We start from the raw sequence: 18,030 nt of genomic DNA on the forward strand, positions 1-18,030 counted from the left end.
ATGGCATCTGGAAGTACAACCAGCCCAGTAGTTAAGGTCAGCACAGACTGGACGTGGTTCTCAGCTTGGCCACACCTCACTGTGAGACCCTGGGCAGTTTACTTGATCTTGGGGATAATAAAAGCACCTGTATCTTGAGTGGCTAACAGCACAATGCCTTGTACACTCTACCACTCTGTTAGGTACTCTAGTTACTGTCTAACGGATAAAGTCTATTCACAAAGAGTGGGAAAATATTTTTACCAAGTACCTTTTAATCTGAGCAAGAACTTTTACTTAGGAGTAATGGGGAATGGCATTAGAAGGGTAATAAGAATTGCCCACGTCTACTGAGTATTGACTAGTATCCTGCAGAATGTGTGTCATGTACTGCTCTGCTTTCATCTCAACAACCACCCTATTATTATGAGGAAACTGAACCCCAGGGAGAGTAAGGGACATACAGCTAGAACACTGCCTCTCTCCTGGCTGGTCTTGGATTAGATTCTGAAGGGTCATGCCAAAGTTTGGAGTTGGGATCTGGGAAGTACGTAGAGATTTCCCTATGTTTACTTTTCCTGCTCAGAACTTTGAAGAGTCTTTCAACTATAGTACTCATTATGTTTTTCAGCTGGAAACTAGAATAAAAAAAGCAGTTCATAAGTATTACTTGTCATAATTTTTGATCTCATGATAAAATGTCCTATTGCTTGCAGGCTTCTATTTGACATAAAAGGGGAAACACAGGACTTTCTTTTTTTTTTTTTTTTTTTTTTTGAGACTGAGTCTCACTCTGTTGCCCAGGCTAGAGTGCAGTGGAGTGATCTTGGCTCACTGCAACCTCCACCTCCCAGGTTCAAGCAATTCTCATGCCTCAGCCTCCTGAGTAGCTAGGATTACAGGCACCCACCACCACGCCCAGCTAATTTTTCTATTTTTAGTAGAGATGGGGTTTCACCATGTTGGCCAGGCTGGTCTAAAACTCCTGACCTCAAGTGATCCACCCGCCCTGGCCTCCCAAAGTGCTGGGATTACAGGTGTGAGCCACCATGCCCAGCCAACATGGGACTATTTAAATCTTTAAAATACACTAGAAGTATTGAGGAGTCTGGCTCCTGGTTAAAAAGCCTCTGTGTGATTTTTTAGGCCTGACCATAGGCAATGACATAGACTTTACCTGGCTGCCCTCGGGGAAGGGGGACCTCCCTACAGGCAGAGCGTGACCTATGAGGTGGGCCTGAGTGTGGGGCTCTGAGAGAGGTGCAGTTAAGGACTCAGGTCTACCTCATGGGTCACGCTCCTTCACATGTTTACATTCCTAGCCCTGGAGCCTTCATTCCCAGGCTCCCTATCTGAGGCCTTGGGCTGAGGTCTTCTTCAGGCACCAAGGCCTCCTGATGGGGGGAAGAGGGGGAATTCAGAAGACACTTTCCTAACTGACTCCAACTCAGGACTTTCCTACTCCTAGCCCTTACACCTTGCCCTCCCCACAACCTTAGGGTCCATATACTGCTGGAACCTTTTGTCCGGGGCTCTCTCCTCAGTGAGACGAGCCCCAGGACTCCCATGTCTGAGCTGATCCCTCTGACTATTGACCTGTGCCCTGTTCAATGGGAGGAAAGGAAACAGAAGTTGGCACTTTCTCTGGTTTTGGGCCCTTGTTTATACCACTGCAGAATGTGGTCAGCTTAACTCTAACATTTTTGGCTTGTTGCTTTAACCAGCTACACTGAAACCTTAGTTCTTTCTTCCAGCTCAGCTGAGCCTCTGACCAGTATGATTTAATAAGAAATGTGGTATCCAAAACAAAGTGGCTTTTTTCCTCCTACTCAAGTCAAATAGAAGTACTGTGTTCCACACCAATTTGCCATGAGTAAATCTGACCAATTTGACTTACGCTGACATTTCCCTCCGTTGGTGGGATCACCATAGAAGCCAGATATGCAGGTCTCGCAGTGCTTGCCTGTGGTCAGGTTCTCACATTTCTCACAGATGCTCTGATTGATGCATTTACTGTGGCCATTGCATTGGCAAGCTGGAAGAAAAAGAGTTTCAAGGGGTCTGTACCATGGAAGAACTGCATGGAGTAAGTTCAATAAGATTTATCTGCAACTATCTCTGTAGTTAATTTATCTTTGATAAATCACCCAAACTGGCCCATTAAAAACTAATTTGAGAAATAAGATAAAAAATATCAAAGAAGAGCTAGTCCAGGAAAACTGAAAATGTATCACAGCAAGGTGAAAGCCCATAGTGACACTAAAAAATATTTTTTGTTGTTACTCACTAAAAAATAACATATGCTCATGACAGTATATTTAAAAAATAGAAGGATGGGAAAGATCATATACAATCCAACCACCCAGAGACCACTGTTCACATTTGATATCTTTTCTTCTGGTATTTTTCTATACAGTGTTACACAATTATGTTCATATTAATATTCACCTTTCTTTTTTAACTTAGATCACAATTATTTTACATTATTTCATTAATTATAAACAAAACTTTAAATGGCAGAATGATTTTGATGAATCTTAACAGTTATTTTACCATTCCCTTATATTCTAATATTTAGTTTGCTTTACATTTTTCATTATTAGAAAAATAACCATCTTTATGGATAAACATTTCCACAAGTGGGATTACTAAGACTCCTAATGGATATAAGGCTTTACAACTAGAAAGGTATATGAAGCTTGGACCTCTGAGGACTGCTCAGGACAGCTGCACAGGCTGTGCACTGCAGAACTCTAAGGAGGAATGGGATGGGGGAGATATTTACATAGTTGCACAACCTGCTCTGTAAGCAAAATCTGATTCTTCAGATCTGCCTTGGTTGATCAATGTGATGTAGTTTTTCACCATCTTGGCAACCTTCTATAGCCTTGTACCTGTTCTGTTTATGCACCTGTTAGTATTTGAGTGTCTGAAAGAAAACTCAGCTGGGTGTGGTAGCTCACGCCTATAATCCCAGCACTTTGGGAAGCCGAGGTGGGTGGATCACTTGAGGTCAGGAGTTCGAGACCAGCCTGGCCAACATGGTGAAACCCCGTCTCTACTAAAAATACAAAAAATTAGCCAGGGGTGGTGGCAGGTGCCTGTAATCCCAGCTACTTGGGAGGCTGAGGCAGGAGAACCACTTGAACCCGGGAGGCGAAGGTTGTAGTGAGCCGAGAAAGCACCACTGCACTCAAGCCTGAGCAACAAGAGCAAAACTCCACCTCAAAAATGAAAGAAAATAAAAGAAAACAGAAAAGAGAAGGAAAGGAAGAGAAAGAGAAAAGAAAGAAAGAAAGAGAGAGAAAGAGAGAAAGAGAGAAAGAGAGAAAGAGAGAAAGAGAGAAAGAGAGAAAGAGAGAAAGAGAGAAAGAGAGAAAGAAAGAAAGAAAGAAAGAAAGAAAGAAAGAAAGAAAGAAAGAAAGAAAGAAAGAAAGAAAGGCAGAAAGGCAGAAAGGCAGGCAGGCAGACTCAAGGCAATGTGCCAGCTATCTTTAGGTGGCCCTACCACCCAAGACTGGGAGGCACTTGGCACATCCATGAACATGCTAATTGCACCCAGACACTCAGGTCCATTGCTCCTTCCTTCTTCCAATGAGGGAGGAGTGCACACCAGTCAACAACAGTCCAAGTGGACCAGAGCTGGAGTGTCCTGAGGCTGGCTTGCTAGCTTTTCTAGGAGATCATACCACACCTTCACAACAGCTCAGCACACCCAATCACTGACCAATATTGACAGATCTACACATTTAGTTATTAATAGAAATTAACCTTGAGGATTAACCAGTATAAGAAAATTCTCAATCTCCAAATACCACCAGGATAAACATGCACAGCAACAAATCCTGAAGGAAGGGTTAATGGAAGAAATATGAGAAAATGAAAAATACAAATTTTAGTACATTCAACAAGGCTTAAATTATTGCATCCACCATATAAGAGAGTAAGCTCTTAAAAAAAAAAAAAAACACAATATTTAGAGCCCTCACAAAATGTAAAAGAATGAATAAAACCAAATTAGAAAAAAAAATCCTTAACAGGTTAAATAGGTGACTACGTATTGCTAAAGAGCAACCTGCAAGAAAATGCTATGAACTGGCTGGGCGCGGTGGCTCACACCTGGGCGCGGTGGCTCACACCAGCACTTTGGGAGGCCGAGGTGGGCAGATCACAGGTCAGATCGAGACCGTGCTGGTCTACATGGTAAAACCTTGTCTCTACTAAAAACAAAAACAAAAACAAAAAAATTAGATAGGCGTGGTGGCGTGTGCCTGTAGTCCCAGCTACTTGGGGGGCTGAGGCAGGAGAATCACTTGAACCTGGAGGCGGAGGTTGCAGTGGGCAGGGATCATGCCACTGCACTCCAGACTGAGTGAAAGGGTGAGACTCTGTCTCAAAAAAAAAAAAAAAATTATGAACTCTACGTTAACAAATTCGATTACTGAGATGAAATAGACAAATTCCTAGAAAAACACAGATTACAAAGAATAATTAATGCTAATCCTTGACGAACTCTTCCAGTAAATACAGGAGTATGTTCCAACTTACTCTAAGAGTCTAGTACTACCCTGCTATGAAAGCCAGACAGTAATCACAAAAGAAGAAAACCACAAACTTATATCCCCCTCATGAATGCAGACACAAAATCCCCAACTAGCAAATAGAATCCAATAGCAGATTAAAAATATACATCATGATAAAAAAGTATACATCATGACTAAATGGGCTTTATCCCAGGAATGCAAAACTGGCTTAACATTCTTAATTAGTGTAATACATAGTATTAATAGAATAAAGAACAAAACTGCATGATCATCTAAGTAGACACAGAAAAAGTGTTTGACGAAATCTAGCACTCATTCATTACAAAACCCTCAAAAAACTAGAATAGAAGGAAACTTTCTCAACCCAATAAAGGGTATGTATAAAAAAAATCTAAACCAATATCACATTTAATAAAGACTGAATTATTTTCCCCTAAAAAAGGGAACAAGACAATGATGTACACTGAAAACTACAAAACAATGCCAAAAGAAAGTAAAGAGGTAAACAGACATTCCAGGTTCATAGGCTAGAAGATTTAACCTTGTTAAGATGGCAAAGGCCAGGCGTGGTGGCTCACACCTGCAATCCCAGAACTTTGGGAGGCAGAGGCAGGAGGACTGCTTTGAGCTCAGGAGTTCAAGACCAGCCTGAGCAACATGGCAAAACCTTGTCTCTAAAAAAATACAAAAATTAGCTGGGTGTTGGTGGCTCACGCCTGTAGTACCAGCTACTGTAGAGGCCGAGGCTGGAGAATCACTTGAGCCTGGGAAAGTGGAGGTTGCAGTGAGCCAAGATAGCACCACTGCACTCCACCCTGGGTGACAGAGTGAGATCCTGTCTCAACAAACAAACAAACAAACAAACAAACTGGCAGTACACCACAAATTGGCCAATAGATTCAATGCAAACCTTATCAAACCAGTTGGCTTTTTGTTGTTACAGAAAATGGCAAGCTCTTCCTAAAATTAATATGGACATGCAAGAAACCCAGAATAGCTATAACAGTCTTATAAAATAAGAACAAAGGTGGAGGAATTAGATTTCCCAATTTCAAAACTTATACAAAGCCACAGTAATCAAAACAGTGTAATACTGGCAAAAGGAGAAATGTAGGTCAACAGCACAGAAATGAGAGCTTAGAAATAAGTTCCTAGAGGCCGGGCGCGGTGGCTCAAGCCTGTAATCCCAGCACTTTGGGAGGCCGAGACGGGCGGATCACGAGGTCAGGAGATCGAGACTATCCTGGCTAACACGGTGAAACCCTGTCTCTACTAAAAAATACAAAAAACTAGCCGGGCGAAGTGGCGGGCGCCTGTGGTCCCAGCTACTCGGGAGGCTGAGGCAGGAGAATGGCGTAAACCCAGGAGGTGGAGCTTGCAGTGAGCTGAGATCCGGCCACTGCACTCCAGCCTGGGCGACAGAGCCAGACTCAGTCTCAAAAAAAAAAAAAAAAAAGAAATAAGTTCCTAGATTCACAGCCAACTGATTTGCAACAAATGTGCCAAGAAAATTCAATGGTTAAAAAAAAAAAGTCTTTTCAACAAATGGTGCAGGGACCACATCCACAGGCAAAAAGAGAGTTTGGACCCCTATCTCACACCATAGACAAAAATTAACTCAAAATGGATAAAGGACCTAATGTAAGACATAAATCTACGAAACTTTTCAAAGAAAACTTAGGAGCAAATCTATGTGATTTGCTCTGGGCACTGATTTTCTAGATACAATACCAAAAAGCACATGGGATAAAATAAAATATTGATACATGGAACTTAATCAAAACTGAAAACTTCTGATTTCAAAAGGCATATTAAGAAAGTGAAAAGAAACCCATATAATGGGAGAAAGTATTTGCAAATAATATATCCAATAGGGACTTCAGAATTCATAAAGAACTCTTACAATTCAATAATAAAAAAGACAACATAACTGAAAAATAGGCAAAGAATTTGAATATATATTTCTCTAAAGAAGATATACAAAAGGCTAATTAATGAAGTTGATGTTCAATTTCATTAGTTATCAGGAAAATACAAATCCAAACAACAGTGAGATGCCATTTCTCATCCACTAGAACAGTTTTAATTAAAAAGATGGTCAGTAACAAGTATTGACAAGCACGTGGAAAAATATGAACCTTCATATGATGCTGGTGAGAGCATAAAATGCTGCAGCTACTCCAGAAAACTTCGTGCCTATTATTCTTCATTTCCATGCCCAGTCTTAGGAAACCACTAAACATCTACTGTCTTTGAACATTTCATATAAATGGCATCATGCAATGCATCATCTTTTACACCTGGCTTCTTTTACACAGCATGCTTTTTTAAGGTAATCCACGTCAGAAAATATGTCTGTACTTCATTCCTTTTTATTGCCAAATAATATTACACTGTATGAACATACAACACTTTGTTCATCCATTCGCCAGCTATTTGGCTCGTTTTCACTTTTGATTATGAATAATGTTGCTATGAGCATGAGGCTATGAGAATGATGCTATAAGCATGAGCATTTATATACAAGTTTTTGGGTAACATATGTTTTCAATTTTCTTGGGTATGTACCTAGGAGTAAAACTGCTGGGCCATATGATAACTCTATATTTAACTTTCTGAGGACCTGCCAACCTGCATGGGAGTTCCAATTTCTACATATCCTTGCCAATACTTGTTACTAACTGATTTACTGATTATAGCCATCTCAGCAGGTGTAAAGTGGTATCTAATTGTGGCTTTGACTTGCATTTCTCTAATGATGAATGATACTGAGTATCTTTTCGTATGCTTATTGGCCATTTGTATTTCTTCTCTGGACATATGTCTATTTAAATCCTTTACCCACTTCTTAATTGGGTTGTCTTTCTATTGTTGAGTTTTAAGAGTTATGTGTTTTGGACATTAGATTCTTATTAGATACATAATTTGCAAATATTTTCTCCCATTCTCTGGGTTGTCATTTTACTAGATACATTCTTGATATTAATGAAAAAGCAGAGATTTAAATATTTCATTAAAAAGTTAACTCCTAGTAGATTAAAAATAGAATTGCAGATCCCCCAAATCTTAGTATGGAAAAAAGGGAACATGGAAAATTTGATCCAGTTTAGTAGACAAAAAATTGGTTCCTGGTGTTAGTTTACATTTTCCTCTTCTATTTCTTTTTCTGATAATGGTTTCTTTATCTCCAATAACCACTTTTTCGGTTGGGTTCACATTTAGCTTTTTGTTTTTTCTCTGGAGGGTGGGAGTTTATATATTTTGGATGATCATCAGTTGTTACACATACAGTGCAGGTATTTTCTCCCAGTCTGTCTCTGGCCTTTTACCTTTGTTTACAGTGGACTTCCCCTTATAAAGTCCTCACAAAGAGCCCTGTTGTCAACAGCACTGTCTGACAGGCTCTTAGAGAAGTTCTTGACCGCTAATCTCTGAGCAGTCTTTGCACCAGCCCAGCCTCTCCCAGTTGTTCTAGAAGCAGACAGACACATTGCTGAGTGGTCACTTCAAGTCTGAATCAAAGGTCAATTTCTTAGAATTGGTTTCTTAGAAACCCACCACCACTCCCAGCAGGTCCAGGTCAGGCCTTGGATCACCTTCTCGTCTATTCCTTCTTGTACCAATCATTAGGAAGAAGGAAGGGGCTGAGGGGAGGGAGTTACATACACACAACGTAGCTTTCAAGGTTTTATTCTTCATAAATCGGTAATGAAACACTTGAATTTGGATATGCAAAGCATCTTACCTGGACAGTGAATGAAAGACCAGTTGTATCTGCTGTCCTCCAGACACATGCTGGAATTGAGCAGGGGCTGTGGATAGAAATTTCCTGTAGGGGCCTGCGAAGGCATCTTCACTGGTCCTTTATAGGAACCCTCTATGCATTTCCCTTTGCCAGTATTGCTGGGATCAGTACACCAGCCACAGCCTGGTTGCTCCAAGCAATGACTACAGGTACAGTAGCCTGAACAATTTTCAGCTATTAAAAAGAAAAAAGTTGCAACTGACTATCACAGGTAGATCTGAATTCACTGTATTTAAATTACATTTTTCTTTAACAGACTATTCAACTGGCATGAGTCAAAAATACTATTCTGTCTTGATTATTTAAAAGAGATAACGAATGTAAAGAACCCAGTATTTTGCCCAATACATAACAGAGATGACCCTTCCCTCCTTTCTCAATTCCAGGATATTGAAGGCAAAAGGGGCCTTAGAGGTTATCTATTGGAAAGCATTTACTTTACAAATTAGGACATTCAGATATGGCGCTATTACATGGATTGCACAATATGCCATTGAGGATGGACAAGTTATTTCTGTACTCTGTGATCTGTCCTACATTTATTTACTGTCAATGTGCCTGATTCTGTATGAAGGTTGTCATCAGGCAGCAATGTCTCGATGGTAGTCTCTGGTCAGGTTTGAGCAGAGGTCATGTCCAGTCTTGTTTCTAAAATGTTAAGAGGCTGAGAGCACAGCCCCATGTCTGAGTTGTTGCCTATACAGAGGGCATGCATAAGTGCCTAGGGCTCCCTTTTTCACTTACGGGGACAGGTGCTCATTGTATACCACTCCATACACTGGCCAAAAGGGAAAGAGGCCACGTAGGCATTGGAGTCCACACACTGCTTCATGTTGCTGCACCACATGCACTCAGAGCTGCCACTGGTGCACTCTCCACATGCTGTCCTCAAGGCACATGGTGTCCGGCACTGCTTGGCACTGTGGTTTGCTGGGAATGAAACCCAAGAGAGACACTTAGAGCCCCCACCATGTCTGCTAAGGTTAAAGACTTTTCTTTCTTTTTTTTTTTTTGTTTTTTTGAGACAGAGTCTCACTGTGTCTCCAGGCTAGAGTGCAGTGGCATAATCTTGGCTCACTGCAACCTCCACCTCCTCAGTTCAAGTGATTCTCCTGCCTCGGCCTCCCTAGTAGCTGGGACTGCAGGCGTATGCCATCACGTCCGGCTAATTTTTTGTATTTTTAGTAGAAATGGGATTTCACCATGTTAGCTAGGATGGTCTCGATATCCTGACCTTGTGATCCACCCGCCTTGGCCTCCCAAAGTGCTGGGATTATAGGCGTGAGCCACTGTGCCCGGTCAAGACTTTCCAAATGTGGGTGATGACCCATTAATGTGCCATGCAATCAATTAAATGAGAGAAAACAGAAAACAATAAAAGTCATCAAGTACTATTTAATCAAGTGTATTTACATACTTGTGGAAAAAATAAATTTTATTTTCAAAGAGCATCAAGGACAAAGATAAGGAAACAGTGAATCTTTCCATAAAAGTAGGGCTGTAAGCCCCTTAGAGTTTGGGGACCCAGGATGAACTTTAGGGTTTTACAACCCACTTGAGTATGTAAAATCTCATGTTTGCAATTTTGGAGGGAAGAAGGACCATGACATTCATTAAATTCACCAAAGGATTCAGAATTCTGAAAGGCTGCTTGGCAGCTCCCCTAGAGAAGTTAAAAAATCATATTTTAAGGAGACTTCTACAATGCTATGAATTCTCTTCTACACCTCTGTAATTCCTCACAAATTATTTTCCCAAAACTGGACACAATGCAAATGGAGTCCAGCCTCCCAAAATAACCCACAGTTCCACCGACTGCTTGTGAGTTCCTCTGCAGGAGGAGGAGGCTCGTTTTGGGTTGTCTTCATGCCACAGCAGCTACCCCTGGGTCTGCCTTTAGTTAGCTGAAATGTAGCCCAGAGAGACTGAAAGCTGGGAAGCTACTCTGAGTGTCTGTTCGCTCAGTACTCTCCCACAGCTCTCGCGCAGTTCTGGGTTGCCTCTGTCCTCGGTTACAGAACTGCCCTCATCACTTTTCTCCCTGTTGACACTACCTTTCTGAACACTGTCCCTGTAGTGACTTGCTTTACTAATCTTTTCCTTGTTTTTATTTTCCTTCTTTGTTTGTTCTTCCACTGCATTTCTCTGCCAACACCAGTATATTTGCCTTTCAGAGCAATTCTCAATACTTTTTCTGGTCAATAAACCTATCAATCTCATTGTTAATTAGAATATCAGTTTCTTTGAGTAGGTTATTATTACTTTGAATAGTTAGTTATTTTTGGTTTTGTTTATAATTAAAACTATTCAGGGTCCCAGAATATTTCCTTCTGCTTCTGAAATCTGGCTTACACTCTGCTTTGCATGCTTGAAATCAATACTTCATCTGTTTTCATCACTACTTCACACATCTCAGCAATTAACTATGCCTCCTATGGTTTCTCTCACATTGAACTCTGAATACCACCTAATTCACCCATGAACTTACCAGGCCTTTCACAGACGCTACCATTGAGTGGGTTGATGCAGGTTGCAGCCTTCAGTCCCCGAGTACTGGGTTCTGATAAAATTCCACAGAATCCAGCATCACTGGGCTCAGATGGCATCCACTGTAGTAAACTATTTGTAAATGGGGACATATCTTCCCAGCACCAGTAGGACACATTGATCTTCCGAAGGCCGACCCATGGGGTTAAAGTGAGCTTGGACTAAAGGCAAAAGAGACACAAGTATGAATACAACTAACATTTTTTTTTTTTTTTTTTTTAAATTTTGGAGATGGAGTCTTGCCATGTTGCCCTGGCTGGTTTCAAACTCCTGAGCTCAAGCGATCCTCCCACCTCGGCCCCCCGAAGTGTTGAGATTACAGGCATGAGCCACCATGCCTGGCCTGAATATAACCAACATCTTGACCAAAACAAGCTTCTAGATAAAAACCACCAAGTTAAGTATACCCCACAGACATAGGAAAACCTCTCTATCCCTTGACTCAGCCATGGTAGATTAGGACAGATCATCACTTCAATATGGCCATTTTATAAAGGATAAAAATGTAGCTCAGAGAAGACAATATATCGTAACATTCACAGAAATTATAGCAAAGCAGTATTTAAGTTCTGAAATACCTATATGAAGAGATTGCTATCCCCAAACACAAGTTGAGTATCCCTAAACTGAAATCCAAAACACTCCAAAATCTAAAACTTTTTGAGTGCCAACATGATGCTGAAGGAAAATGTTCACTAGAGCATTTTGGATTTCCAGATTAGGGATGCTGAACTGGTTAGTATAATGCAAATATTCTAAAATTCGAAATGTTCCTCGTCCAAAGCATTTTAGATAAGGGATATTCAACTTACACCACATTTGCTTTATCCATTCATCCATCCTGGCACTGGATTTTATAGGGAATAATAGGACAGTGACACCTGGGATAGTCTGTCTTCTGCTCTCCTGAAATTTCCTTCTCATTGCAATTTTTAAAAAGTTTTAAAAATCAAAATAAAAAGTTTAGCCAAGAAATGGTAAGTATTCCTAATTTTGGTAGTTATAAAACAAAAGATATACTGTATTTCCCTCCCTTTGTTTTCTTTTGAGACAGGGTCTCGCTCTGTTGCCCATGCTGGAGTGCAGTGACATGATCATGGCTCACTGCAGCCTCAAATCCCTGGGCTCAAGCAACCCTCTTGCCTCAGCCTCCCAAGTAGCTGGAACTACAAGTATGTGCCGCCACCATGCCAGGCTAATTTTTTTAAAAAAACTTTTTGTAGAGACGGGGCCTCCCTATGTTGCTCAGGCTAGTCTTGAACTTCTGGGTTCAAGCAATTCTCCCTCACTGGCCTCCCAAAGTGCTGGGATTACAGGCATAAGCCACCATACCCGGCCTATTTCCATTTTTGAGAGGAAAAAATACACATGCCTACTAAAAGACCTAAAAAATAAATAGATCCAAAAGAAAGAAAGAAAGTTAAAAATACTTTTTAAAGGCCCTTCAAGAATTTCTTTGCCTTCATGATAAAACTCAGATCCATTACTATAGTAGCCACAGCCTCGCAGGGTCTGGCCTTGGTTCCTTCTTGAAGCTCAACTATAAAAATCCCCTCCCATCCAGCCTGCAGTCAACCATGCAAACTTACCTGCAGCTCACTCAAAGAGCCATTCCCTTAATCATCTCCCTCTACATCTCACACATGGGGGTACTAATTAATACACAGGAAGCCCTTCCCTCTTCGACATCCTAATTCACTCCTTCTCACCTTCAGGGGTCACCTCCTTCCAGCTTTCTACCAGCCAGTCTCTGTCCTAAAGGCTAGGCTGGGTGCCTTTTCTTGTTTTTCCATAAAAATCTGGGCTCTACCAACTGGGCTACATCTAGAGGTATAGCTGTGGAAGGTCATTACGCTTCAGTTGTCTCTCATCTGTCAGTCTTATCATTAAGACTGTGAATTTCTGTTCATAAACATGGCCACAGCAGATTAGAATACCTAGAAACGTTTAGAGTTAGAAAACCTAAGGAAGAGAGAAAGGGTACCAGAAGTATATCTGTGGCCACCTGGTTGAACCCTTTTAACTTCTGTGGACTTGAGAGTCATTGTTAGAGATGCCAGGGTAATCAACAAAGCTGGGAGCCATCCATTTTCTGAGGGAACAAATGACTATGGGAAAGGTCAGCTACCAGCCCAAGATGGAATGCTGGAAGAGACCCACATTTGGACATGGGAAGAGAAACAACAGAGACAGTTGCCAATGGAGATTCTGAAATCTGAAAAAGCTATAAAAATATTATGAAATGCCAAATGTGGTCACAGTAGCCTGAGGTAAACACACTAAGAATATGTCGCCAATGTTTGAGTGTCTATACCCTATTTAAGTTGCACTGAAAAAAGGGACTAATTGGAGAAAAGTAAATACAGGGCACCTCCCACCAGTCTCAGAATGGCCCTATAGGTGGTACACAGAGGCCACATGCAGCCAAGACGCAGGCCACATTTCCATACCTTCACATGAAGAAGGCTGTACCCAAAGAAGCATTGCCCTCAACTCCTCCCTGCTTGATAAGAACATTTCCACTAAATATTTCTGTACCACAGCTGAAACTGCTGAAAGAACTTTGTTTTATGAGTCTACTTAACTGAGGGTAGCATCACAATTTATGACTCTGGACTAAAAATGACAAAATGTGATCATGCAATATCGACTATAAGCCCCCTGAGAGCACTGGGTGGACAGGCAGAGAACTGAGCCTTTCTGGGCTTAGAAACTCTTGACAAGAAGGTACTCTCTTCTTTTGAGATGGTTGGGCTGTGAAAGACCCAAGCAGATGTACATTTCTTTTTTTTTTTTTTTTTGAGACGGAGTCTCGCTTTGTCGCCCAGGCTGGAGTGCAGTGGCCGGATCTCAGCTCACTGCAAGCTCCGCCTCCCGGGTTTACGCCATTCTCCTGCCTCAGCCTCCCGAGTAGCTGGGACTACAGGTGCCCACCACCTCGCCCGGCAAGTTTTTTGTATTTTTAGTAGAGACGGGGTTTTACCATATTAGCCAGGATGGTCTCGATCTCCTGACCTCGTGATCCGCCCGTCTCGGCCTCCCAAAGTGCTGGGATTACAGGCTTGAGCCACCGCGCCCGGCCGCAGATGTACATTTCTTTTGTTTTGTTTCGTTTTTTTGTTTTGAGATGGAGTATCGCTCTGTCGCCCAGGCTGGAGTGCAGTGGCGCGATCTTGGCTCACTGCAACCTCCACCTCCTGGGTTCAAGCAATTCTCCTGCCTCGGCCTCCTGAGTAGGTGGGACCACAAGCGCACGCCACCATGCCTGGCTGATTTTTGTATTTTTACTAGAGATGGAGTTTTACCATATTGGTCAGGCTGGTCTCGAACTCCTGACCTCAGGTGATCCACCCGTCTCAGCCTCCCAAAGTGCTGGGATTACAGGAGTAAACCACCGCGTCCAGCCGAGATGTACATTTCTTAATGGTAATTATACAGTATTATGCACTATTATAATACCTTAACTTCAAGGAACTCAGGTGATTTAATCCAACCTAGCTAATTATCAGTGACTGAGAATCTCCTTCTCCCCTAGCAGAATCCAGAGGTAAAACAGATATGAAATCACCTACTGATGTCACCAGAGTATGTACACATATACATGTTGCAATTCATCCCACACATAATTATTCATAGATCTTATATATACAAAGTATTAAAAATTTTAAGATAAACAAGGCATATGAGGAAGTGACTCTGACAGCACAAACCCACAGTCCCTCAGGCTGCGTTTACCAGCACTCCCCCTCTTGCCAAGCACATCACACATATCCACAGCCTTCCACATGCAAGTTGCAGTCATGCCCTTGATAGAAAGATGGATACCAGAAACTTAAGTTTTGAGGATTTTAACTCACCATGCTCTGAGATGACTGCATTATTCGCAGCTGCTTAAGGACAAATTCTACCTTCTTCTGGGTTGTAAGAGAAGCCAAAACGGCATTGTGGTTCCTACAGAACAATTTAGCATTGTCATAATTCTCCTTGGCAGTAGTAATTTTCAAACATGAGTTTCCAACCAAATGCCAGCCAATGCCACAGATATTTTCTTTCATTAAGGGGAAAAGAGAAAAAAAAGAGTTTTAGAAATCAGACAAAACTACTATATTATTAGTTCAAATTACTGAATACCAAAATGGGTTTCTAATTTAAATTCTAGGCACTTCATTAGGATGTGGGAGCCTCTGACACATTATTAAGGGCCAAATGCAGAATACAATAATTTAAAAATGTTTACTAGTGATATCTCCCGGATCCTAAAAAGCATATTCTGAGGTCACTTCTCCTATGTCTTAGAGGAAAACACCAGTTTGGTGCCAATATTAGATTGGTACACTTCCTTCTGAAGAACAATGAGAGAGAAAACTAAAATCCTAAGTGAAGAGCAGACAAATGAATATGCATATTGGACGGCTGGGGTAAAAACTGCAAGAATGGAAACGAATCAAGGAATTAACAAATCTATAGTCTCCAAAAGCTGCACTATATTTTCATATTATCAGGTGGAAGGTACAATGAAGTATACACAGCATCCCAAAAGCAAGATGAGAAGGTCCTTCTTGGGAAACAACCCAAGTGATATGGCTATAGCATACAAGGCAAGCTTGTAATCTGCTACCTGTGATCATCCTGAACCCACACAAGGTACTGCACAGAAGCTATGAATGCTTCTTGGAAGACAATGAAAGAACAAAGTAACTTCACCAGAACCAAAGTACTCTGGAGACATCAACAATGTTCATTAACAGTAACAGTCACTGAGATAAAAGAAAGGTACCATGGGAAAGAGATCATTTAAGAACAGACAAAGACTTGCTCCTCACAGTGTAGCAGTCGATCAGATAAAATGCACACTCCAGGTCCCACCCCGCATTTGCACCAGAATATGCCTTTCGCAAAATTCCCAGGTCTTTTGCTGTACCTTAAAATTTGGGACACACTGAGATAAAGAAAAGAGTCCCACTCTGCAAGCTGAATCAAAAATTTCCAAGGGACATTCAAAAAGGGCCTGGTCCAAACCAACTTCCCTGAACAAGCTCAGATGTTGTGCAGAGCCAAGGAAGTTCCCCTTCCTGGACCATCCTAGTTGAACAAATATATTACAGTGGTTCAATCATGGCTGGCTGGTCTCAGGCCCTGAATTCATCATCCTGAACCTCAGAAGTAGCATATATTGAGGTTTTCAGGGCTGGAGATCACTCCTAAAAGGTGCTGCTGACAGAAATATCCATCCTCTCCTTCTCAGAGAAGGCCCATTAGCAGGTGCCGACAAATAAATCCCAGTGGTTAACAAGAAGTACTCTCCATAAAGTGCTCAGCAGACTGGCTGCTGAGACGTCATGTTCTAGTCCCAGGTTATTGAAGGTGGATGGGAAAGAGACAAGGAGCAGGCTCAGTGATACAGAACCAAGCTGTCACTCAATTCTCCAGAGCAGTGAAGGACATTTCACTTCATTTCAAAGGACAGTAGGAGGAAATACTTAAGAACCGTATTTTAGTTAAAAACAAAATACCTCATAATACTGGTGTGGGGGATGAATGGACAGAATTAGCTTTTCCCCTCTGCTAGGTTCAAGCTAGGCTGCACAGTGTTGGGTGAAATGGGGTGAAGTCTTGGACCCACACACACCAAGATGACCCTGCAAGGCCTACCGGGCAGGGCAATGCACTCCTGATTCCGGGGCTCCCACTGGCAATTCTGGTCCAGGGCACAGCTCCTGCAGCTGGTCTTCTTGTTACAGTAGTACATGGGGTTATCCTTGGGGCAATTCTCATACCTAAAAATGGAGATCTAGAACACAGTGGACAAAAGCTTTTCTCCTGTATCCACAGAGAGAACTTATGGTGAGGACCAACAGGACACTGTAGACAATAAAATCTAATTGAGGAAGCAAACTGCAAATAAATAGATAAATAGATAGATAGATAGATAGATAGATAGATAGATAGACAGACAGACAGACAGACAGAGAGACATAAAGTTGCAGTAGCTCTGCAGTGGGAACACTACAATGTAATGTTCTACTCAAGGACAGGCTTTTAACTGGCAAGGAAGCAGCCCACTCTTTTAAACACCATGCCTCAACCTGCTCATCTGTAAAATGGGAATGTTGAACTTGCTGCTTTTCAAATGCTCACTTCAAAAGTCTGAAAGTTTTCTATTTTATGAACTGCATGAGACTGACAAAAAAAAAAAGTCTTGTAAGCTGTCAAAAACTATAAAAGCCTGGGTCATCTTATAACTTAAATTTAAAAATCTATATATGATGAGCAGTGAGATTATGCCAAACCAAGATATAAAACAAGGAGATTTTGCAAAGTCTGTCATTTCCACAGTTCAATGTGGGCCACTATACACCTGACTCACTCTCAGTCTCAAACCCTAACTTGCTATCAAAATCTGGCACTGGTAAAGTGAGGTCACTATTAGATGCCTCAAACTAAGGATCCAGTGCTTAGTCATGGCCATGCCCATGGACAACAGTCCTACCTTCTTCTAAAACACAACAAATTCCCGGGGCTAGTAGGACCCTTGGAATATAAAGAACATCTCTTCCTGAAGGAAAACCTCAGGGATAATAAAATCCAAATAGAAACCCATTTGAAAAGTAACTCTGGGCCATTATTTATATCATATACACTATAAAAGCTAAACCTATGACAAATTAGGATTTTTCTGAAATCTTTGAGAAACAGCCTCTGACCTGGCCTTCCGTGCAGCTGTGGTTCCTGGGGACACAATGGTCATTGCACCAGTGGCAGTCATTGGTGTTGGCTGTGCAGCTGTAACAATCCGTGTGCTGGTCACATCTGTCATGGTCAAGAGCTACAAAGAAAAGAAAATCTCATCAACTGGGACAACTTCAGTTGAGCACAATCGGAGACTGAAGTTAAAAAAAATCGTAACAATGGTTAAGAACTAAAATGAAGAATGAAACTGGCAGGAAAATATATTTGGTATGTTTTGGTTAAAATAATATTTAGAGATAGACAATCTAAAGAAACACTGCTTTGTACCCCAAAGAAAGAAGTACACAGAAAGTGAAAACAAGGATAGGTTAATTTAACTACTATAAGATATAATGAAAGTAAATTCTGGCTCTTTGAATACTTTTCTTTCCAAGAAAAAAAAATCAACTAGTAATAGAACGAACA

General features: G+C 41.3%; 1 protein-coding gene across 4 annotated transcripts in view; it reads right to left on the reverse strand.

The window, feature by feature from the left end:
* Positions 1-18,030, reverse strand: part of ATRN (attractin) — a 180,252-nt gene that overhangs the window by 66,656 nt on the left and 95,566 nt on the right. For all 4 annotated transcript variants that reach the window (XM_005568453.5, XM_074004867.1, XM_005568455.5 and 1 more), the window contains exons 13-19: positions 17,580-17,701; positions 16,528-16,666; positions 14,733-14,923; positions 10,817-11,036; positions 9,073-9,258; positions 8,269-8,502; positions 1,877-2,014 (exon numbers count right to left, since the gene is read on the reverse strand). In XM_005568453.5, the coding sequence (XP_005568510.2) occupies positions 1,877-2,014; positions 8,269-8,502; positions 9,073-9,258; positions 10,817-11,036; positions 14,733-14,923; positions 16,528-16,666; positions 17,580-17,701 (1,230 nt within the window). The remainder of the gene's footprint in view (positions 1-1,876; positions 2,015-8,268; positions 8,503-9,072; positions 9,259-10,816; positions 11,037-14,732; positions 14,924-16,527; positions 16,667-17,579; positions 17,702-18,030) is intronic.

Source organism: Macaca fascicularis, chromosome 10 (genome assembly GCF_037993035.2).
Source record: "Macaca fascicularis isolate 582-1 chromosome 10, T2T-MFA8v1.1".
Classification (NCBI taxonomy): domain Eukaryota; kingdom Metazoa; phylum Chordata; class Mammalia; order Primates; family Cercopithecidae; genus Macaca; species Macaca fascicularis.